We start from the raw sequence: 23,699 nt of genomic DNA, 5'->3' as shown, positions 1-23,699 counted from the left end.
ATTACGAAGGTCGACACTAATCAGTTATTTGACATACTTCCATGGTAATTTCGTTCATTAAGTAGTTTCATTCAATTGATCGAATTCAGCCATGGTGTCCAATTGTTAGAAACTCAAAGTTGTGATCTTGCTGCTCGAGGAAAGGGATAATAACAGCTTGCGGGAATGCTGCTGTGAATGGTAACAGAATGTAGCGCATGGCGTCCACATGCAAATTGTTTTTGTTAGAAACAGTGACGCCAGACCAAACGGAGAAAGGTGTGATAGTGGAACAGTCTAGTCACCTGTACTGCTGAAGTACAGCCCAGGCGAGTCAGCAGCACAGAAATATCGATCCGCTTTTGTTTGTATGTACTTCTGACCATGACTGCACTGGCATGGCAGCGGAGCACACTTGAGAAAAAAAAATCTTAACGACTATAGCATGACACAGTGTGACCTGCATTCAAGACTCGGACAAGATATTCAGCTCCCAACCTTTTTCAAGCTATTGCGGAAGCAGATCCCTTTAAGGGAGACTGTACTGACGATCGAGAGTTTCTGTCTTCGACACCTGCATAGGTAAGTGTTCCGCACGCTCACATGGCGAACATTTTTATACGCAGGAGCGCGAGTGGCTGCGGGCTTGAGTTCGTGCAATGCCGATAATAAATGCAGACGGATAATAAAAGTGACAGCTAACGTCGCTCGGCTGGAACATGTTTAGAATTTGTACCTGTCCAGGCCGGAGGGTCTGTATAGTTCCCACGATGCAAAATATGTGCATGGGCTCTAGCTATTTTTGTTGTTTCTTTCGCCTTCGCCTCTGTTTTGAATGATTTAAACAGAACAGACAAATCTGCCAACAGAACCGAATTAGTCCTCAGCATAAAAAATAAGTGAAAAAAACCCAACTTGAGCCGACTATTAAAAAAAAAAAAAGGGTGGGGGTAAAATAGTTTTGTGTGTGTGTGGTTAGGTCCCGGTATTTTCTTTACTACGTATAAACTAAAATATCGATATAAAAGTGTGAGGTGCACTCATGGAAATATTTATAATGAACTGTTTCTAAGAGTGCCCCCTCCCCCTCGATTTTTATATTATATGTTACATGTATTAAAGTAATTAACTGAAAAAAAATCCCGAGACCGAAAGAAAACAATTATTGTACCCTTTTTCGTACAGTTCAAATAAACACGTGGTTAATTGTTTACTTATTTCATTTTAAACTTAACAATTGTTCGTCGATCTTTTTGAATTTTTATCGATTTTTTTTTTTCGTTTGATGTGTGTGTGTTTTTTTGTTTTTTTTAAATGAATCATCCAGGGGAAGGAACTACGAAAGCGAAATTAAGTGCACGTTTACAATTTCCTTTTCTGAAGATCGAAGAAGTTAAAAAAAAACTGTTTACTGTAATTGTGGACTGCTGGTTATATAGTATAGTAATATTGCATTGTCATTGGAAATATCGAGGAACTGGTTAAAATGACAGACCTCCAGAACGATGGAAAGAGGGTGAAGAATCGAATACAAAATTCCTGCCAGAAAGAGTTAAATAAAAGCGTGTTTTAAAAAAAGCGACAGGAATACTAATAACAACGGTACGTTTATTATTATGAGCAGGCTTTTGCCGCATTGAAAGGTTTTGCATCTCGCCAAAAGCAATAAGAATCCATATTAAAATTATTGTAAAATATTAAATTAAAGTATGATGTACCGTACGTATGGGCGTTTAGAAAGCATATCGCACTTTTGCGTGCCTGCGATTTTGTTCCTCCGATAAATGAATTAACTTCAAACTTTACCTCGCTAACCTGCCCTGCCCTCACGCAGCCACACTCACACATTGTCTTTAATCCTTCAGACATGGAGCGAGGGCAGGTGATTGTTGGGGTATATATAAATGCAAGATAACGTTGCTGGTAGTCCGGAGGGTCGAGCTGCAGTGTATGTGCACCCGACTATAGCTGTAATTTTAATGTCGTGTTAGAAGATATTTTGGGCGATCGCCAGCCAGTACTTTTTGCACAGATAACCATTCCAAAAGGTGCCGGTCTGTACAGTTTAAGAGGCTAAAGGAAGTTGTGTTGCCGTTTACTTAGTATCACACACAGGAAAGTACGTCGATCTCCTGCCCTCCACTTTTATGGGAAATTCCCCCACTCACCCGAAGAATTGAGTGCAGCACCTATATATACAGACTTTAGGTAGCAACACGCACGAGAGTTTCGAGACTTTCGTGTAACTTGTAGAATAACCTGGCCATGCGTGTCTGTCCCCGGCCTGCGCATGCATATATAGTCTTTGGCATCAAGTGCAGTCGCGACACTGGAACGAGCAAAGATAACCGATCGTTCACAGAAGGCTAACGTACACGTACGTGACATTGAAAGTTTAGTCGATCGGGACGGAGGGTACAGGGAGGCCTGGGAGGGTAGTGGAGAAAGTTGGGTAATTCCCCCAGACATGTGACGACCTTGACATAGCTGACGTAGATTAAGTTTGTTTTTTATTTATTTTTTTGCGCATTAATTGTAGTTCAGTCGTGTTGGTATTTCCAGTCTACGACATACTTCTGTTATTTTCACGTGCAGGGTACACCATCTTCCTTCACATCAAATGACTCGAGGGTACTTGCCATGTAAGCACAGATGTTATCATTATTTATATTGCATAATAATTTGTGATAATTAATATGGAACCGCTTACCAGTCGTAATAGGTTGGATTGAAGGGTCGGTGCATGAAATGCACAGAGAGAGAATTCGCCCTGACACTCAAAGCCTGTGCCCCACCCGTTCGATTCATCGGGTTTCTGTAAGAATCAGGACTTGGTTTCCACTTAAAGAGGTAAATGTTAACTAGATGAGCACATATCTACTGTACTTTCATTTCTTTACTCGATAATTTGCAGTGAAAAGGCAAACAGTCAACAGCCACCTCTGACTGATAATTGTCTCAAGCAAAAACTATATTTTTAGGGTTTTATAGGTGGGTGGCGGTGGAGATGGGATTTTCGCTTTTGATTTTTTTTTTTCGTTTTGTTTTAGTTTTTGCTTTATGGCTGGAAGCTAGTGCTGTATCGTCCACTGAACAACTGAAAATCTTGAAAGTTTTGAGCAAAAGTAACAGAAAAGGAAGTAAATAAACAGCGTTAGCTGCTCGATCCGTCTTTCTGCTCTCTGAAATAGGAAGTCTGGATTTCTATCACGTGTAAATCAAATTAAGCATTGTCAGCTAAGACGAACGCAGAACTTATGCAGCTGAGGGCTTAAGTGTTTCCTCATCGGCTGTGTTTAATTACCCCGCTCGTACAGCCCGAGCTTGAAAATGACGGCAATAGAGTACGAAATAAAACGACCTACCGCCTCTACAGCCGGCATGGATGTGACCCTCATAGGCGTGATTTATGGGGCTGCATCATATTCACTTTTTTCTGACTGGTTTGTACAGTGAGCCCGCTGTTATGGCCGGCACCTGTTATGGCGAGAATGGAGTGGCTGAGTACTTCATTAGTCATGAGGAATGAACTTAGATGCGGAGGTACTTTACAAAGTAACAACTGACAACTGTTAAAGGTGGTCTTAGAGGCAAGAAAAAAAAAAAAATACTAGCACAATGTATGCAGATTACCATCATCACAGCTACTACAGCAGCTGAGTTTGTTTTGTATGTTTCTGATGGATTCTTCTACGCATTTTATGCGTGTGACAAATGTCAAGATCAATTGGATCAAAACCAAGGAATCGTCGTCGTCTTTTCGTCGTTGCTGTTTATCATCTGCCATCTTTGTCGTAGTCTTTAGCGTGCATGCATATTTTTGAATACACAGATGTAAACACCAAATCAAACAGTAATCATATAAAGGTATTTTTAAAATTATTGACACTGACACAAGGTATATACCCAGCTGCATTGTTCACTTTTCCCGCGTGGAATAAATTATATAATTACTTCCCAAATACAGACTGAAAATCACCATAATTTATTTTGTCTCAGCCTCACAGGTTAGTATGCAACCGTAACACAGTGACGTACTCGTTCTGAACCACGTGACTTCTGAGTAGTCATGTAAGTCTGCGAGCTTCTGATGAAAGCCAACTGTCAACCTCTCTTCATGAACCAGGAAAAGAGTGCGTCAGGCAGATAATCTTTTGTTGCTTTCTCTCTGCGATGTTGTCGTTGACGACGAACTGGCTGCAGTCCTCTTCGCGCGACGAGTAGTCACAGGCCAGCGGCAGTCCACACGAAGGCCAGAGTCCTTTCAGGTAAGGCAAATAACTGTTGGTATTTTTTTTTTTTTTTGTAATTCTCCAACCTAAATAGCACTCGATAGTAGACTTATCGCTCAATAAGTAGAGTCAACAGAGTCGGTTGTAAACTTCACGTCCGTCTGTGAGTCACCTGTATGTATTTCTAAATGCAAGAGGGCAGATACATTCAGATGCCAACCATATATATATAGCTGATTTTAACAATCTTTTCAAGCTTTCAATGAGCGAGTCTAACGTTGAACCTGATGTTGGCTAGAGTTGGGGATAATTAAATTTTAGCCTCCTTGCGTGGGTGTCAGTAAGTCAGTATTAACAGTTTATGTATTGTTTTTATCATGTTTTTAAGCGCGGGAGATGTTATGGCATGTCTTGTTATTGCATATTGTTACAGATTATTGCTTTAGAATAGCCACAGAGAGAGATTGTGTGTGACTCAGACAATCCATCAGACAGGGTTTCGAGATTTTTATGTTGACAGACGAGGCATAACCTGATAGAGGAAGTAAACGCTGTGAATGGAGAAGGGGGTCTCACAGGTTGGTAGGAGGAGGGGGAGTGTGAGGGGAGGTAATATTGTCCTATTACGGCATTAAAGCTGATCAAATTTTCAATAGTTTGAAAGGGAACTAGGCACGACAGAGAGAGATTGCGAGTGTGTTTGTGTGTGTGTGTGTGAAAAGCATATTTGTCGTGGTATGTACCAACGCCGGCGTTAGAGGGTGGCGTGCAGGCCAGATAGCATTTAAACATTTTATAAACGAGAACTGGTGGCAGTTGAGTCATGCCTCGAGAGATGGAGGTAACTTGTAGTGTTCACAATCTTTGAAATGCCAAGAACTCAAATCGCCTCCATTATCAGCGTATTAAAAGTACGTTCCGTTTTGCATTGCATTGAAGCATTATCGGTTTACAGGAATGGCTGCCTTGCCACGACGTAGCCATAGTTGCTGGCTCGGAATAAAACACCAATTCCCCCAAACCCCTCTTTCTCCATTAGGCTTCCCTCATATCAGAAAGCTGTCAAATTTGATGAGATAATATTTTGAAGACATGACCTATGATGGCCGCATGGGTTGGAAAGGCGCTGAGACTGTCCTGTTGAGCTATTCTGACCTAGTGTATCTAGCCAGTGAAACAAGTGCTTAATTCTGTCTAGCACCCTACTCAAGGCTACTATAGTGCTACACACCCTCTTATGTCTTCGCTTTTGTGCTGTATTCTGCAATGCTTTTACCCTATTTTCGCTGTCCGGGGACTCGCCCACCTAGGAACATACAATATCAATAGGTTGTCGACTATTTTCCTAGTACCTCCTCGTCTGTGTATCTAACGCAAACATCCCTTGAATATTGCAGACCTTTTGCAGAGCAGTCTTCAACGCTTAAAAAAAAAAAAAATTCAGTCCATTTCGGGTATTCATCCCCCGACAACTCTCTTACGTACTGGCACGAGACCGGTAAATCATGTTTTATTCAAATTGTTATACTAAGTTAATTTTAAATCAGTAACATGCTGGTCAAATGTGTGGTGTGAAGCTAAATTTCTACTTAAGCTTCTTGTTCTTGAATGTAGATCTTTCATGCAATGTGCGATCGCATCCGGTTAGGGAACCTCGGGTCGTGTTAAAGACCAGCCTGAATGGTTTGTGGTTCTTTTTTTCAGATATCGGTAATATAGGCTATATAAACCTAACCTGTAAATTTCAGCTTCCAAAACCCAGTTAATTAATTATCCGCTAGCTAAGTACGCGATTCGTACCTGCGATCAACGAGGTATAGACACTTCTTGGCCACAACTTCCCGGTTGAGAAACACTTTCTTTGTCAGGACTAGTAATAGCATGTCTTGTAGTTTGTGTGGGTGAGCATGCATATAGATGTGCTTATTGGCACGTGCTTTGTCTATGGTGACTGTGAGATGTATATTTAGTGTATCATCAATGTGGGTAGTATATGTGAAAGGGAGCGAGAGAGAGAGAGAGAGCAAGTAAGAGACAGTTTGTGTGTACTTGCAAATATATGTGAAGGAAATAATTGTTTTATTGGGGAAGGCGAGTATAAATATCAGTGTGCGTGTGATTGTCATTTGTCATCAAGTCGAGTGTAAAGTCGCTTGGGGAATTCTTCTTCTAATTATAAATAACTAATAATAATTTTGAAGCAAACTTCAAGAAAAGGGGTTTTAAACGAGGAAAGAAGACGATGGGCTGTGTTGTCGTTAGCATTTCTTTTTCATACAAGCGTATCCATTAATTTCACTGGGTGAACGGGATTTATGGACGCTTTAAGCATGAGAAAAAGATTAGGCGCGTTCTTGCAACGGACACAGACATGGCTAATGTTTAAGACGGAAAGTGAAATTGTGAGATCATTAATTTTTGAGCGAGTCAACTGTAGTGTCTAATCTCACTTGAGCAGGAATTTTATTTTCGAGCGAAAACCGAAGACTATAAATCTTTCACGCATGATTTCTCTTCATCCACTTCCCCACCTTACACCTTGTATTTTCTCGGTGATTACCGTGCGATCGAGTACTGCTGTGATTCAAGGTATGTATGATGTATGCTCTGGATGTTGCTTCATTAACTGGCTGCTCTCTCTCTTCTCTCTCTCACACACACAAAGATCAAACGACTGGCTTCTCTCTCTCACACACATACACATCCTTGTCTGGAGCTATATGTTCTACCAGCATGTCTGAAAGCGATTACTAAACAGATTAAAATGAAGGGCAGGTAAAATGATACTGTTATTTAACGCTCATATTCCACATGAATTCACATGCTTGCTCACCCTCCAGCCCCCCAACCCCCATCCCAAAGCACACACGAGCGCACGAACGCACGCACAAAAAATTTTATTCGAAAGGAAAAATAATATTCCATATTACAGAAACATACTGGTCGAATAAATGTGTAAACTCTTTCTTAAACTCCGTGTAGCGGGTGTGTGGAGGTGCGTCTCTTTCTCTCACTCACATATATTTATATATGTGTGCTATAAGCATTGGGAAAACACTCCTAAACAAATGAATTGTGTTGTTCTTACAGAATAATTACGACCGTGTATGTCGGTATGGTGAAGCAGTTAGAGGATGGCGAAGTCTCTCTTGCATGCTGAGATTTCATCCATCAAAATCTTCTGCGTGACTACATTAATAAAATTGAATGTCAGCTAGTCTTATTCTGCTGTCAAGAAGTACATGCATGTCTGAAACGTATTTAAAAAATAATAAAAAAACCGTAAAGGTCATCGCTATCCGTTTTCGGTCACTGGGGAGTGAGATACTAGAGACTTCACTTTTTTCAGGGTCAGAGTTTTGTGAGGGCGGTGTCCTTCTCCTCTCCTTTACATCTTTACTTTTCCCCATCCCTTAATGGAGTCGAGGTACCCTTTCCAGACAGCTGGGTTGACTTGGCGGAGTTGGGTGTGACACACAGGTACCACAGACACTGAGCTCGGCTGTCAGGGCTACTCAGTAAAAACAACAACAACGAGTCGGCTGCAACATGAAAAGAGAGCCAGATCGGGAAAGTAGAAGATAAACTCGTGTGGGAGGAGCTGTCAAAACAGAGCAAACCTTCTTTAGAGTGTGTTAAATCCTACAGGACAGCCTGTCAAAAAGGGTCTGTGTCGGACTTACAGCACAGTCGGTTACAATGGAGTCTTTGTCAGACGCATGACAACCTGTCAGAACGGACCGTTTGTCACAGTTTTCCATGTTTGTGCACACCCAATTCCACACATGCTCACATTCACATGTATGTGTGTGTCAATGTAGTCAAACTGACAAAAACTAATTTATATGTGTTTACATAAGTGTGTGTGCTTGCAACACCCTTCTCTCCTTCATTTTTCACCCCTTAAGTACTGTATAGAAGTGTATGACAGACCAGTGAGCTTGATTCAGTGACAGAAGCAGCCAGTACTCTGGCTATATTATAAATATATACTGTTTATGTTTTATACATATAGAGTTGTTCTCTCTATATATATATGTATGTAAAGTTCTCTGTGTGTACGTGTGTGTGTGTGTGTGCGCGCGCAAAATAAGTAAGGTAAGTAGTGTTTCTGAGAATACAATAATAACATCAATTTGGCTACAAGGAAGTTCTGAAAGATAATCGCACGTTGTGCTTGCTTAACACTGCAGCCTTAACCCCTCTCCCCACACCTACACATAAGTATTCCTTATCACCATTATCAGTTGCACCTAAAGCTGTTGGAATCGGTTTCCAGTTAAGCTGATCCTGGCAACTATCTCACCAAACACATTGCGCCGTCCAGTACTTGTGACGGAGGTGGTGATACTCTGTGTAGAGAAGCTTTCCGCTTGAAAGCAGAATTTCTTCCCCACCCACGGCTGCGCCTAACGAAAGCCCCACACTTTCACATCAGTTTTCATGCTCCTCTGCTCAGCGCTGATTTAATATATAATATTATTTAATAATTTCCGTCCGCAAGATTCAAGGATCAGCGACTGTAGGAAGGCGTAACTCGATCCGGTCTGTCGGGGTCAGTTATAGTCAAAGGGTCAAGACAAGAAGAAACTAGTAAAAATTGTCAGTCTTGAACTTGAGCATGATCCAGAAAAGTCCGTTTCTTGATTGGAGGTCGTCTTGAAGGCAACTTAAACTTGATGCCGGGGTTACATCTGTGCACGGGCGTATACAAGTTTGTGATTGTGTGTTGAAACGTCTGTAAAACATTCCATTGTGCGAACGGGTGTACGTGTTACAATCCGTATATTAAAAGTCTTACCGACGCCTTAACAGAACGAGGAAGTGTTCTACTCAGCTGGTAGCATACATACCCAGTAAACACCCAGTGCTGGCCAAACGAGTTTCCTTTTCTGACCCTCTTAGGTTAAGCAAAGTGCAGCAAGCACAAAACCTCCCCTTCTCCTTCCCCTTCCTCCTTTTCTTTCACCTGCACTAAACTGCTCAGAATTTATGAGCCTCAACAGTATTGTTTACCACGACAGGATCCACGAATAGGTTATAGAGAAAAAAATCTTGAGATTTGATTGAGATTGAAGAAGAAACTTCTACAAAATTATGAGAGAAGAGACGGGTATGGAAGCAGTCGACTACGAGAGCGTGTAACTAAATCATCCACATACCAAGATCCCTGAGTCGTGTACGTGTTGAGACAATATTACAGGTGGTACATTGTTACATTGTAACTTCATGGCCTGAGTCACAGAAACCAAAACCAAAACCACAATCTTCCGCGTCTTAAGTAAAAGCCGATCTACTTCCCATGGATATATATATAATGCTGTCGGTGGAAATGTTAGTGTGTTGGCAATGAAGGCATGAAGTTGGTTTTTTTTTCTCCCTCTCTCCAGTTTTTCTCTCTTTCACCAGTGTCGTGTCTGGATCGCTCGAGTCATCAGGATCACACATCAACAGACCTGTTACTCTTTACTTCTGGACCCAAGGAGCTGCACAGGTCTTTGTCTCACTTTGTCTGTCGGACAAGAAGGGACTCGGGGTCCGTTGACGTGTAACGGCAATGTTTTTCCAACTGACGCTGTCAAGTCCGTGCTTCATGAGCTTTGCGAACTGTCCAAGGACTGCGAGCTCCTCGTCATCCATGCTGTTGTTGCTGCTCATGCTGGTGGTGCTCGACACACACGCAGTCATGATGCCAGTGGAGCCTGCAGGAGTTTGGCGGTGAGAAATATCACGTCTTCAGGGTGCAATGCATCACAGGCAGAGTGTAGGTGGTCCATGTCAGAAGAAAAGTGTGTGACCAAAAACGTTTGCAAACTGAAGTGTAACGGCAGGGACGATTTTCCTTCACAGCAGGTAGGTACATATCACTTAAAAGTATAATATATATCATATACTCTTCTGGGTACAACTGTTAATCTACGCGGAACGCCATACGTTAATGTTTGTAAACGGAGAGGTATCGGGTTCGATCCCATGATTGAACAGAGGGTCTGGAGCAGAACAGCATATAGTATTTGATCAAATGGTAGCAGGATGTGAAGTAGTGTGTCATTAATGAACTGCCTTTATTGGGGTGATAGGGGTATTTTAGGGGAGTCTCCCACCCGGCCTTCCCATCAGTCAAAATTAGACCTGACAGGTAAGGCTCGACAGGTAAGGATCGTTCCTTCTTCAGTTCCAAATACACTGTTTTGCTTCTTAATGTTACAGACAACTTAAATTTTATAGACTTGCCGGGTATACATGTATGCGGTATCCAGCAATAACAGTTAATGAAATACTGTGTACCTGGCCCTGAAATATGTAAAAATGCAGAAGGATTTCCTTTATATGTCAACTTCACTATAGATGTGTTTCTTTTCAATTGCCAACATATTAGAGACAGGGTCCACATTAATTTGTAATTTTCTGGGTATTTTCGATGTTCAGAAAACTTAATTGCTGGTTTGTATGTCGTCAGAACCCAATGACAGATTCGCTTAAGCCATCAATGTCTGTTAGTTCGCCGGTAAGCCAAAGGAAATACCAGACCTCAATGCAAGCAGTGAGGTGTGGATGATTAACAGTTCTCATCCATGTGTAATAAATAACACTACAACCACCCAATCTGGGCGTCTGTCGCTGTCATTGTGGATGAAGGTCTCCAGTAGAAACTGGTTGGTCATTATCACCATCATCATCACCGCCATCATTGCCACTGTCACCACCCCACCATCATTTTATGTGGCTTTTGTTTTTAAATTCAATGATGGGTTGGCACAAATACATCTTGTGCTGTGATCCTTTTATACACAGTAATGCAATATAATAGTGCAGATAACAGTTGTGATCATTTCACTATATTGTTTGACATTTGTGATCTGTATATTGTGGATGTCCTCTGTTGTTTAATAATCCCAGTGAATAATCTTTCACTTAACTTTATGTATTCTTAATCTTAGGTGTATTGTATACTTTGCATATTTTATTGTGTTCATTTAGTAATGTTTATTACTATAAAACAAGTTCATTACTGATTTCAGCACATTGGTGCATGTGGAAGGGGTAGCCACTTTAGAAGTGAAAGAAAGTCACTTGTGTCTGGATGGACACTTGCGATAGAACTAGCATAATAGGGAACTGGACCATGTAGTTCTACAGGTCAGTTTTATCTTTTGGATAAAATGGATAGCCAAGTAATTCAAGCATGGTGTGTGAGTCTGGAGGTCCATGAACTATTTATAAATACATGTGTGGCAAAGTATTGTTTCCCCCAGTTGACTGCTGTTGGGTGTGTGGCACTGCCCTAGCAAAATGCTGCTTTGAGATAAAAATGGTCCCTAACCTTGTTAAACCTTGTGCACAAATATACAAGCATGGACATGCATACAAGTTTGTGATATAAGAATTCCTAAATTTCAAAATTTGTACTAGATCTTGTAAGCATATTCACATAAGACTGTAATCCTGTATATGAACTCTTCTTTCTTTCCTTTTTGTCTTCTTTATCCTGTTACCATTATTATGTGAAGCTTAATGAGTGTGGTCAAATGTGGTAAAAAAATATATTTATGCTTTTACAGGTCATAAATGATGGAGCTTATGCAATTGTCAATGGAAATTTTGATAATCAAAATGTCTCCAAACAAACAGCAAATCCTGCAATGCAGAGAAAGACTTTCAATGTGACCATTGGTAATGTTAAGGCAAGCATTTTTACTTTTATTAGCAAAAATGATAAATTTTCAGTTTAATACCCTAGTCAATTAAGTGCATGATGTCATTAAATATGTATTTGGCATCTGTCTTTAAAGCTCTATGTTAATCTGTTATATTTGGTATAATTTGTAAACCAAGATATCGAACTATCTGTATTTTTAAAAAAGTCTTGGTTTTTATTTACAGATACAGAGTTGTTGAATTTTTCCAGTTTTAAAAGCTTCTTAACTAAACTCCATCCTTCACGAATTCTTCTCCCATTTGATAATTACAAAAATTGTGTTTCATGAATTTTTTTTTTTTTAACAGACAGTGATGCCCATTATGAGATCTATGATCTTCGTTTATTTAATGACACTTTAACAGAAAGGTATGTGAAGTAAATGAGCTTGCATTAAATGACACATATTGATTTCTATTGTAAAATATTAGTACTTGGATGGACAGATATATCTCAGTTATTTGTGACTTTCTGACAGAGATATTTATCAATAATTAAACTTGTTCCTGGATTGTGTAAACTGAATTGTCCAATGCAGCTTATATAACTCTTCATTTTCTAGTGATTTAAACACGTTGGCCATGCATTTAGAGTAGAATATTCATGTATGATATTAAAAGTAAATGCAGGGGTGCCTGGGGTGGTCTGTATAGTTCTTACACTGGAGAATTAAGCACATTAATTAGGTGAGAGTTTAATACTACGCTGCTATCTTCCATGGGCTGGGAGAAACATTGAGTCAGTGTTTTCACCTGCTGTCTGTGTGCCAGATACCATTTTGTCTGATTTCAGTATTGAGACTGTGAAACAGGATTCTTTTTTTCTGCGTTTTACAGAGAAGTCAAGATGCTTTACACTGGAGTTCTACCACCTGCTGGATTACTACCTGCTTGCCGCTGTCCATCTGCATACCCTAGGCTAAAGCAAAGTGATAATTACACCTGTGTGAATAGTTCAAACAATGACATGAAACGATTGCAAGTAACTTACAATGATCTTGATGTGTTAATTGACAAAAATTCCAAGGCATATTGGTTAGTACCACCTGGCAACATTACTCTTCAAGTTGAACTGATGGATGATTATCAGGTATTTTCTGAAATATTTTATTCTGAACTTTTATTGAATTCTTTGTATGTTTTCTTTTTTTAATTCAGAAGATGGAGACACACATACACACTCTCTCACTAGAGTCTAATAAGATATAGCATGATAAAATCATGCTATTAAGAGTTGTAATCTAATCTTTGCAACAATACTTTATGATATAACTGTTTATTTGTGAAACTTTATTTTCTCTCATGAGATCTTTACTGAATAGGTCTATTTATCTATGAATACTGTCTATTTACCTACATATTTAGGTATGTATCAGTGTGTTTATTTTTTAATTTTATCTTTTATCAGGTTGAAACAATCCTCATTAATATCCTCAATGGAACACCACAGTACTCAGTACAGTACAGTACTCAGTTTCCTGATGATATGATCACATGCAATACAAGTTCCTGCCTCATAAACAGGTGAAAATGTTTGCCTCTTTCTTCCTCAACTCCTAAATGAACGCCTAATTGTCCAAGTATCCTTCCATCATCATCGGTCATTTAACCCCCATACCATTTAATGATGCACCTGTTTTATCCATGAGAGTCCATAATATCAGCACATAGGCTTATATGAATTAGTAATCTCAGAAGTACATATTGTTGATAAAATATACTGTGGTTGTAACCCATCCAGTTATAGATAGACATTTAGAACTTACTATGAGTCTAGTGAATGACAACACATCATAAACAATATTAATATGATTTTTTTAATGCAGGATCATTGCAGCCATGGATCAAATTTCTTTTTACTAGTTGTTATTTTTTTATGCAATTAACTCACTGTTTCTGTGATTGCTTACCAAACATAGTTTTGTTTTCTCTGCCCTAAGGACCGTAGCCAGAACATTGAATTTGACATTTCTTGAGACAAAGGAGAATATAGTTCTCAAGGATCTTACCCTAAGAGGGAGGTAAGTATATATACTCTTTTCTTTACAAAACTATTGTTCGCTTGCTAAAATCTTGTGAAATTCCCTGCATTTATTCCCCATTATTCACACACCCATCTCAAAAAAAAAAAAGATGGGGAGGGAGTTTATCAAAACTGGATTTTCTCCTCCTAGTGAAAATTATATGATGTATCCTGTGCAGATCAGAATGGCTTAGTGTGTGGCAGGTCAGTTTTCTGAGTATTTTTATGATGGTGTTCAGCTGTTCATCAAAAGCAGTATATGCATCTGTAAACCTCATCACATAGGAATTTTACTCCTAAGTCACTCTTTTCTGAAGCACTTTGATGACGTTCCCCTTAACACTATATGTTGTCTGCTGTCAGTGATGCTTTGTCAGTCGTTTCAGGTCATGATCATAAGTACTTCATACTGGCTGTTCAATTCAAAACTAATATTGAATGGAGTGAGGATCTCATTAGCAGTACCAGACAGGCTGCAATAGACACTAAATAATTCTTTGAAGGCATTGTGAGCAATCTGAGATCTAAAGTAAACGATCGAAGCATGTAATTCCTTGAGAGAATTATTTTGTGTCTATTATTGATGATGATACCCTCACCTCCTTCAGTATTTGTTTCCTTTATTGTCAACAGTATATATTTTGTAAGTTTTTCAAGTTTTGCATATGTATGGCATAAACTCTATCACCTTAATACATCAATCAATAATGTGTTTATGTATGTTGTGTATTTATTTTTGTTATTTTGTTCTTTAGCTTCTTATTTTTCTCTTGCTGATGGTGTTAGTACTACAGCCCTTCTAGTGTGTATGTTCATGTTTGTTGATCAAAAGTGGCCAGATAGAGAGGGAGGGGGTATGTTTCTGTGTGAGAGTTCATTGGTGTTCGGAACATTTTTCATTTTGCGAAGATGTAAATTGGATTTTTTAAAGCATGGTGTGCCTGGCTTTGAAAAAGTGCAGGTTATTAAGTTACTATTATTGAGTGTTGTTATTATTGTACAGGTGCAACAGTGGCTATTTTAACATTGAGCGTCCTAACAGTTCTGTTAATTGTGTGCCTTGCAACTGTACAAAATATGGAGCACTGAACTTAAGCTGTGAAAGTAATGGACAGTGCTATGGCCGGCCAAATATGCAAGGTGCAATTTACTTCTTCCTCATTTAAGAGTAAATTAAATTGTAGAGCTGTCTGTCATGCGTTTTATAGAAACCATGCAGTTGTTGGTATTTTTGCTTGTCTCTGAATACCTGTTAAGACTGCTACAAATAAGTGTTTATTTAACTGATACAACAAGGACTGGAGGAAAATAAAAAAATATAAGCTGATAAAATAAGCCCATTTTTTGTCTTCTTATACCTTGTCCTATCTTATTGAATACAAATCTGTTTATAATAATTGATGCAGGCTTGACATGCAGTGAATGCAAGAATGGAACAAAAGAATTGCAGTTACAGGACTGTGTAAGTTTAATCTGTATTTATGTGCACACATGCATATGCTATTCTTTTTATCTACCTGTTTATCTCTGCATCATTAATACTTGTATAGTTATTGGTCTGTTTATTACATACAAATGTTAACATTAACTAGACATGATGTTGGCATATTCTAGATGTTCTTTATTTGTTAGTTTGATGTGTATGTAGGAAGTGCATGTGAATTCTATGGAGCCATCACATGGGCCGCAAGCTGGAGGAACAACAGTAACCATCAAGGTTACCTGCTTGGCAGTAGCAATCAGCCAGTTCACATATTTCTTGACAATGTCGAACAGAATGTAACTAAGCAGTGAGTATAAGTTCTGTATATTTTTGGTAGTGATTGTTAGTAACTGATTTTAAGCAACATTTAAGAAAGCTTGTGTAGAACTTATTGACATGAAAGAAATAGAGAAGAGAAATATATGGTTTGAAAGTTTTTAAAAATCGATCAGTCAATCAGTCACTTAGTAATTCGATCAATTTCAAATGCATTAAAAAAAAATGGCAGACATATCCAGACATCAAGTAGCCTTTACAAATCTGGGACAGAGATTATCAGTTCAAAGCTCACATGGCTTGTGGGATGGGTAAACTCCACTACATGCCTACCCAGCAGCAGCATGTGCCAGATTTATCTAGTAAGATAAAGCCAGGAAAAATATAGGAGTGGTATTCCATATGCCTTGCCCTGAGCGCTACTAACAACTTAGTTTGTTCACTGCTCCTAGTACCAACCAGACTATATATAGCCCTTTGCCTGATGATCTAAAAACCTTACAAATGTCCCTATTACATGTTGACACATGAACATTAGTAACGCCATGACTGACTCCAAGACAAGTTTATAGTAATTTTAAATATACATTCTGTTCAAGCAATGACACTGTGATCATCTTTAAGACATCTCCAAGTTCAGCAACAGGTTCCAGATTTTTACAGATCAGCTGGGGTGTTCTTTATTGCCCTTTCCCTTCAAAGCTGTCTTTTAGCTATCATCTGAATCCTGTTCTCTCATCTTTACCAAATGTGTCCATGCATGTCAGGTACATATGTCACAAATTTGATATTAGTTAACTAATTAGATCTTCTCATGTTCAGAACGAACTGCTTATGCAGTTAAAAATTACTGTTCATAAATTTGTCAATAGTTTTAATGTATGTATAATGTAAGAGTTTTCTACAGAGGATCGTGTTGGTAGTAATTTTAAAACATGGCATGGCTGTATCTGTCTTGAAAAAAGTGAATAAGAATTAATGGCCTTTCACTGCCACCATGTCACTGCAGCTGTATGCTGTTCTTAGGCTTTTGTTGTGGTTTTGCTGCAAAGCATATGTTTGAAACTTACTGGTAGTGTTGTTTCACCACTCATTATTCTACGTGAAATAGGCATATAAACAAAAACATGTTGACCACCACAGGAGTTATTTTAATAACAAAATGCTGACTTATTTGTGAATAGTGGTGGATGTGGCTTCCCACTCCGAGGATCTAATTTAGACTGTGTGACAGTTTCACGGCTATTTGTGACTAATTCAGTTACCAAAAAATCTGAATCTGCAGTAAGTCTGATTTTTTATTTTATTTAAAGTAACATTGTCTAATATTTTTCTCTTTACTTGTAAGCTGTAATTTACTATGGGGTTTTTGTAATTTTTTTTTTTGTAATCATTGAAACTCTCCAGTTTTCTAGAACTAGTCCCTTCTTAAAGGGATCTTAAGACTGAGCACATGGCTAGCATTGGTTGCTCAATGTTTTGCATGTCTGTCGAGAGAGAGAGAAAAAAGATTAATGTTCAAAATCTTATGTGGCTTATATAATTACCAGATCATTGAAATTATTTTTATGTGATAGCTTTGCCGCAGTGGCGCACAAGAACTATTCTGCTTCACCCCAAACATTACACAGAACCGTGTTTCATCTAATGACAGCTTCTACTATACGGTTAATCTGGATGAGATCTTTTACCCAAACCAAAGCTTAGTAACAGTTGTGGATGACCCAGTTGTTGACAGCATAGGAGATGTCTCGTTTTCACCAGAGTTTGAGAAGCAAATTTCCATTACAGTAAGTTTAATGGTATTTTTAAATTTGCATATGTAGCTGTGTGGGTGGGTGAGTGTGTGTGTGGTCAAACCCAAATAAGACAATCACTATTCTTTTAATGAACAAACATTTTTTCCTGTAGCGTTTCTTTATTATTTTACTTAAATTCATCAAAATCTGCTAACTTCAGATAAAGGGAAAACTAAAATTAAGGTTGGAGGGAAAAGAAACTCGAATTTGTCTTATATGTTTGATTCTGTACATGTTCCTGAATATATGTTGAACTGTTTATGCTTACACATAAATTGTTTTAAATGACAAGTCATCTAATTGTGTCATAGCTGGGCCCTTTGCATGTTTCAAGTTTGCATTACTGGCACTAACATTCTAGTGCATTGTTTTGATGAAATATTCTGATACATCGAACACCTATTGGGTATTTACATTTCCTAACCAGGGATCACATTTCACTGGCGGATGCTCAGAAGAGGAGATTACCATCTTTGTTGGTGTGCTCCGTTGTAAAATTACCTTTATTTCTGAGAATAAGCTCACATGCACTCCACCCTCCAGTCCTTTGGATGGCTTCTCCAAGTTTCCAGTTAAGGTGGGAAACTCACTGAGGTTATAGAAATTATTTATATTAAAAAAAGTTCTTTTTTTCACTCATTTGTATATATAACAGGGTCGATTGAGGGTGCTTTCCCTATCTCAACACTCTCATGGGTTCCAAGTCCTTAATTTTACTTTCACGCTAGCCAATAGTTCTGGCTAAGGCAAAACATCTGCAAGGCACACTCGCTCTCCCGATGAGTAGTAGTTCTCACCCTTATGTTGTCCCCTCATATTCTGTCCTCATGCCCTCTTCACCCGACCTTTACACCCGTCTTCTGTCCCCAAACATCCCACCACCTCCCGCTCTCCTTCAGTCATGGGGTTGCCAACCAGCCAGTAACTATCCACCACCAAGCCTTTACCTGTTACCTTTCCCTCTGCATGTGTGTTTGTATGCATACCATGCTCCATATACTACTGTATATCTGTACATATATTATGAAGTCTTCTGGGGGTCTCAATTTATTTTTCCTTTCATTAGCACACTGTAGTTACATCTTTAACCTCTTTTGCAATACTCAGTGCATAACTCTGGCTGAGAATTTTATATTTAAATAGTTAACTGCAAGTCTTACTTGGGCTAAGAATTTTATGTAAAAATCACTTTGTGAGCATCACTCTGTATAGGTAGCCTGATTTAATCCAATACACTTAAAGCCCAAAAAGCAGCTGGAAAAATTCAAGCCTGATCGAGTAATCCTGGTGATGAATGCCAAGGATCTTAGGAGACTCTTTAAATGACTAATTGCCATGTAAAATTTCTTTTTAGAAAAGGTCTTATGTTTTCTAGGGGGTCAAAATTTCAATTAATGTGTATTTACATATATAGATATATAAAAGTACTCACATATATATAAATATATTATTTCAGAATAACCAAACATTTTCAATATCAGACACTGTTAAAAAAAAAAGTATTGGCCATTAGCATCAGAGCAGTTTGGAAATCATAAAAGATTTTTTTTCCTAAGAATTATAAAGGAGACAGCAAGACTATGAAAGTTAAAAAAAGGAAAGGATAAAATTGAACAAATATGTACAATCCACCATTTTCTTCTTATGTGCTTCCATTCCTTATGTGCCACTTTTTCTGTTGTCAGGTTCAAATAGGGAATTACAGGAAGACAGTTGGAAATCTGCTCTACCTTAAATTCTGGAAGACACAATACTTTATTGGCATCATGTGTGGAATTGGAGCTTTTATAATCCTGGTGATTGTTGTTGCAGTAATCATCAGTTGCTATCGCCACAGAAAGTCACAACAGGGTCTTTCGCGGAGTCAGCCAAAAGATTCAGAAAGAATAGTGACTGCTTCTGATAACCATTATACACAGTGTGAGATATGCATCTCCTGGTTCTCCTTTTACATTTTGTACCATATAGTTTTGGATTTGAACCAATATTGTTAAATAGGGTGATATGGTGGTGCAACAGTTGGCGACTATCACCAATACAGTGAAGGTTGGCTGGAGTGGGCTCAACTCTTGCCTTGGGCACACTGTTCTTTCTTCATGTGGTATCTGTTTTCAGGGCTAGCTGCCATCCTGTAATATAGCCTTAGTTACTGGCTCATCATAGAACACTAATACCCCAGCCCCATTCCACCTCCATTGTTAAATGCGCTGTTACTGACTTCAAGCTAAAACTACTCGTCATTTATGTTCATGGTTTTTTTTCTTTTCTTTTTTTTAGTGCAAATTATCAACAGTGGATTTGAGGATTATGTTCAGTCTGTAAACATTACCCGTGAACCCAAACTGACACTTCCTCCAAACTTAACAGAAACAGAACTGATGAAAGAATTTCTCCAGCGTATTGATCCCAGTTTAATGGAGTCAGTGAAAGCCAGTATTATTAGTGGCAGTCAGCTTGTGCCTGGCAAAACATGGGTAAATGCAGGTAAGAATTTTATCAGATTTTTCGAATGAGAATGCAATTTTTTTTTTGTCATAGTAGTGCACAGGTCCCATCTTGCACCTTGCTGCTAGACTGTCAAACACATTTTTTTTTAAACGTTTTAATTAAAATGTACATGTGCTGTAGTTTGAAATACAGGAAACTTTTGCTGTTAGGTGCCACTCATTTTTCATACAGTTGTAGATATGCTTTCACTTTGCCATTGCAAAAGTCAGCCTTCCTTTAATTTCAGGCAAGCATGCTCTCTTTTGCTTCTGCATTTCTCTTCCTCATACACAAAGTGAGAAAGAAAAAATAAGGCTTTATACTTATTGAGAGTACTGCAGTCTGTAGTGTAGTGTGCACTTGGGATCTCATTTCTTTACAGCATACATATAAGCAGAGACACTGTAGAAGCAGTTTTGCTGAGGACGTGCTGATCGATATAGTTTTGCACTTTGAGTACTATCATACTCTGTGCACCAGCTAGTCTGTTGCCATCTAGTTTTTACTTAATAAAAATAGTAATAGAATTTGTAAAGCACATATTCTCATGTACACTGTGATAAAGACTGCCAACAAACCAACAGTTGATAATACAAGTGTCAGCAAAATCAAGACAATGCATAATATGGAAAGAAATATGCTGCAAAATAGTTTTTGTTTAAATTTATCTGCAGGAAAATATGCTCAGATTATTGATGGACTTTTGCCATGTCCAATTCCTCTCCAACGAACAAAGTCCTCATTAAAACTCTGAAAGAACCTCTGCCAGGTATGAAAATATTGTCCTTGAATTTCTTGGTTCTAACACTATGATAATTGTTTTCTGCTTTAAAAAGTGTGTGCATTATACATATATCTTTGTGTCATGTAACAAACTTTTAATAATACTTGAACATAAAGAAATTGCAAAGGAAAATATAGATAAAATGCTGCATATATATGTAGTATAGGCAAGTATTTAGCCTACTTCTGTAATTTGTGTGACCTCTAAAAATTCAAGTCCCTAACAAAAACTTTTATGGTCTGCTGTCATTTTCTTCTGCTCAGACCAGGGTGCATTTCCAGTTTGGGTCAATACTGCATTACGAAAGTGTCTTCGCTTCTATTATTACAACCATGAACATGTGCTGTCCACGACTGGCATTGTACTGGAAGAAAAAATGTTCCATATAGTTTACCCCTTCATGGAGATCTGTTCGCTGAAGAATCACATCAGTAATCCTCGAAAGGTTGCGAAATGATAATAGAAATAATTTACTATATTATAACCTCTCAAATAGATGTTTGTGTCAGATAACCATGTCTTCCTCCAGTAAATGTTTACCAGATTTAAAGTTTTTTCATCTTTGAAGTATATTTTCTCTTTAAGAGGGGTCCTGCACAGAGCATCATGATACTGATACATTATGCCCGAGGCTTGTACATTTCAAGCCCAAAGTAGACCTGAAACATTTCAATCATTGTGGATTTAGGTATTAGAGAGGATAGTTTCTCAGAGCCAGTTATCAAGTTGGTTCATGCAAAGGCCTCGTGTCATCGCAGATGCTCTAACCATTTGCATCTTCAAGATGTATGCATAATTTAGAAAGTAACTTCACCCATACACCCCACACACCTGCGCATGTAACATGCATGCAGAAAGTGTTTTTGGAATTCACCTGCAAAAGAAAAAATGTAGTTGTTTTGAAGAACCCAAGAGTTTGAAGTCCAGTATGATATATAGCTATGGATATTTCTTCTTCAGGAGTTCAGTTTGCGGCAGCTACTTGAGTTTGGTGTACAGGTGGCAGAGGGGCTTCGTTTTCTGACGGACAAAGACATCACACATCGAGATCTGGCAGCTCGTAATTGTATGTACGTAAGATTAATATGATCTTTCAAAAACCTTAAGTAATGTTCTAATATATCAAAGGTTAAATATTTTTTAAGATATAATTAATGCAAAGTTTTTGCTGTAGATTTTCTGATGAATGCCAATGTTTCTGCAGGGTCGATGCAACAAATACAGTCAAAATCACAGATGCAGTTTTTTCATGGGACTTCTATGGAGAGGAGTATATGTTTGACAGCTCACGAGATCGCTTCCTACCGATTAGGTGGATGGCACCAGAAAGTCTTATGGATGGCTACTATGACAGACATTCTGACGTGGTGAGTGCTACTGTGTGTGAATGGTTGGCACAGCGCATAGCTGAACATGCATGCAACATGAAACAACTGTTATCTTTCTTGTCACTGTATTTACTTTCAGTGGTCCTGTGGTATTGTGTTGTGGGAGCTTCTTACAAGAGGCTGCTTACCGTACCATGAAGCTTCTGACTCACAAGTGAAAGAATATGTCATTCATGGCTATTTTCTTGGGAAGCCCATAAACTGCCCAGACAAAGTGTAAGTCACTGTTTTGGTTATATCTTTGGTCAGCCCATTACAATGAAAAGTTTTTAAAAATGCAAAATACTTTCGGAGTTGAATCTCAAAATTGCATGTACTTTTGCAGAGCAGGAATACTGGTTAACCTAGCTTGCCAATAATCCAAAAATCTTGTGCAATACTTTTGCCACTTGGGCTCAATATAAAGCACCTTTATCCAGAGTTAACCCATCTGTGTGAATCTGCTTCATTCAAGCTGCTGCTTCTCAATGGTTAATCGGATGGGACCTTTGCCTATAAACTTTCCCCAAATCTGTCTGGGTGAAATGGTTATTTGATCCAATCAAACTAAGATCTCATCAATAAACTGGACAAATATGAGGGTGAAGAAATATTTAATGCACTTATGTTTGCTTTCATGATTTGATTTCATTTTTGAACAGACACAAAGAAAAAGGGAAAATGAACATTTCAGTCAACGTGTAGCTCTTCCTTCCATCCCCTGCTGTTGATTTGAATGTACATTTTGCCCACCCCATTAGTCTGAATGAAAACAATATTTTTGTAGGATAAAATTTGATGAAAAAGAATCATTTGGTCAGTGAATAAATTTTACTTTTTTGCAGCTTTTGAATGTTTTATATGTTCATTTGGTTATCAGCTTCATTCTTACACTAGAAAAAGGTGCATTTTTGGAGAAGAATTCCTGCTATTTAACTCTTCCTATTTAGTTTGCACCTGCAAACATCTTTGCTACAGCTCATTTGCTAACAGTGGCTTCTAAATTGAGGTTAACTTCACCTAGTAATACCCAAGTTAGACCAATTTTACCTATGGGTTATATGAACCCTCTTAAATGAAAATAATGTGGCAGACTTGCATATGAGAATTATCATAATAAACTTTGTAGATAAAGTATTTCTCACATTTATACAACTCTGGGTTTGGTCAGACAAGTGTCCCATTATACATGTGCTCATATTTTTTTCCCACCCAGTTATGACCTAATGAGACAGTGCTGGAATGTAGAGAGCAGTGAGCGACCCAGCATCTCCAAAGTCATCATGGTTCTGTCGGAAGAACTGACTGGAGAAGTTCACTCGGAAGACATTTACATGAACATGGTGATGGTAGAGGGAATGTATGAAAATCAGCAGTCCCTTGACAAGGTCAAGAGGAGAGCACCTCTACCTCCTTAAATAAAACTGTATATATAGACACACATTTGAGATAACACATTTATATTTAGAGGGTCATATTCCTTAGCAGTTTCGCTGTTCCTTGGAGCTTGCAAAATGTACCATCTGCATTTGGGACAGAAACTTGTGTCACCAATGAGACCAACAAGTAGC

The 23,699-nt window shown here is 38.4% G+C and overlaps 3 protein-coding genes across 9 annotated transcripts; all 3 read left to right on the top strand.

Annotated features, from left to right (window-relative positions):
* Nucleotides 1–149: 149 nt before the first annotated feature.
* Nucleotides 150–16,429, top strand: LOC112564343 (usherin-like). Of its 7 annotated transcripts, none has more exons than XM_025239071.1 (15): nt 150–561; nt 2,575–2,621; nt 3,979–4,247; nt 9,621–10,064; nt 10,672–10,867; nt 11,234–11,351; nt 11,774–11,895; nt 12,217–12,279; nt 12,747–12,999; nt 13,318–13,433; nt 13,850–13,930; nt 14,936–15,072; nt 15,339–15,394; nt 15,581–15,722; nt 16,291–16,429. In XM_025239071.1, exons 7-14 carry the CDS (start codon nt 11,855–11,857, stop codon nt 15,713–15,715), a joined length of 882 nt encoding a protein of 293 aa, XP_025094856.1. In that variant the 5' UTR covers nt 150–561; nt 2,575–2,621; nt 3,979–4,247; nt 9,621–10,064; nt 10,672–10,867; nt 11,234–11,351; nt 11,774–11,854; the 3' UTR covers nt 15,716–15,722; nt 16,291–16,429. The 7 variants fall into 7 exon arrangements, with proteins under 7 accessions (XP_025094856.1, XP_025094857.1, XP_025094858.1 ...); XM_025239072.1 differs by lacking the exon at nt 150–561 and adding an exon at nt 1,374–1,581 and having other exon boundaries at nt 11,774–11,893; nt 12,215–12,279; XM_025239073.1 differs by lacking the exons at nt 150–561; nt 2,575–2,621 and adding an exon at nt 2,917–3,422 and having other exon boundaries at nt 11,774–11,893; nt 12,215–12,279.
* On the top strand, nt 15,917–21,161 carry LOC112564069. Its single transcript, XM_025238644.1, has 9 exons — nt 15,917–16,002; nt 16,291–16,458; nt 16,876–16,975; nt 17,269–17,481; nt 17,918–18,067; nt 19,176–19,410; nt 19,768–19,974; nt 20,652–20,746; nt 21,025–21,161. Exons 1-8 carry the CDS (start codon nt 15,917–15,919, stop codon nt 20,729–20,731), a joined length of 1,239 nt encoding a protein of 412 aa, XP_025094429.1. The 3' UTR covers nt 20,732–20,746; nt 21,025–21,161.
* LOC112564068 (insulin-like growth factor 1 receptor) lies at nt 21,162–23,546 on the top strand. Its single transcript, XM_025238643.1, has 5 exons — nt 21,162–21,206; nt 21,722–21,831; nt 21,966–22,128; nt 22,229–22,365; nt 23,345–23,546. Exons 1-5 carry the CDS (start codon nt 21,162–21,164, stop codon nt 23,544–23,546), a joined length of 657 nt encoding a protein of 218 aa, XP_025094428.1.
* The last annotated feature ends 153 nt before the right edge of the window (nt 23,547–23,699 follow it).

This window comes from Pomacea canaliculata, linkage group LG5 (assembly GCF_003073045.1).
Source record: "Pomacea canaliculata isolate SZHN2017 linkage group LG5, ASM307304v1, whole genome shotgun sequence".
Lineage (NCBI taxonomy): Eukaryota > Metazoa > Mollusca > Gastropoda > Architaenioglossa > Ampullariidae > Pomacea > Pomacea canaliculata.
This window is presented reverse-complemented; position numbering and strand designations above follow the sequence as displayed.

Bases quoted from the DNA above. Each gene is read 5' to 3' on its own strand.
- LOC112564068 (XM_025238643.1), top strand. From the start codon at position 21,162: ATGGAGATCTGTTCGCTGAAGAATCACATCAGTAATCCTCGAAAG. The intron at 21,207-21,721 runs GTTGCGAAATGA...TTTCTTCTTCAG, and splicing joins ACATCAGTAATCCTCGAAAG to GAGTTCAGTTTGCGGCAGCT. The intron at 22,129-22,228 runs GTGAGTGCTACT...ATTTACTTTCAG, and splicing joins ATGACAGACATTCTGACGTG to TGGTCCTGTGGTATTGTGTT.
- LOC112564069 (XM_025238644.1), top strand. From the start codon at position 15,917: ATGGCAGACATATCCAGACATCAAGTAGCCTTTACAAATCTGGGACAG. The intron at 16,459-16,875 runs GTACATATGTCA...ATTTGTGAATAG, and splicing joins AATGTGTCCATGCATGTCAG to TGGTGGATGTGGCTTCCCAC. The intron at 17,482-17,917 runs GTAAGTTTAATG...TTTCCTAACCAG, and splicing joins AGAAGCAAATTTCCATTACA to GGATCACATTTCACTGGCGG.
- LOC112564343 (XM_025239071.1), top strand. From the start codon at position 11,855: ATGCAGAGAAAGACTTTCAATGTGACCATTGGTAATGTTAA. The intron at 12,280-12,746 runs GTATGTGAAGTA...TGCGTTTTACAG, and splicing joins AATGACACTTTAACAGAAAG to AGAAGTCAAGATGCTTTACA. The intron at 13,931-14,935 runs GTAAGTATATAT...ATTATTGTACAG, and splicing joins GATCTTACCCTAAGAGGGAG to GTGCAACAGTGGCTATTTTA.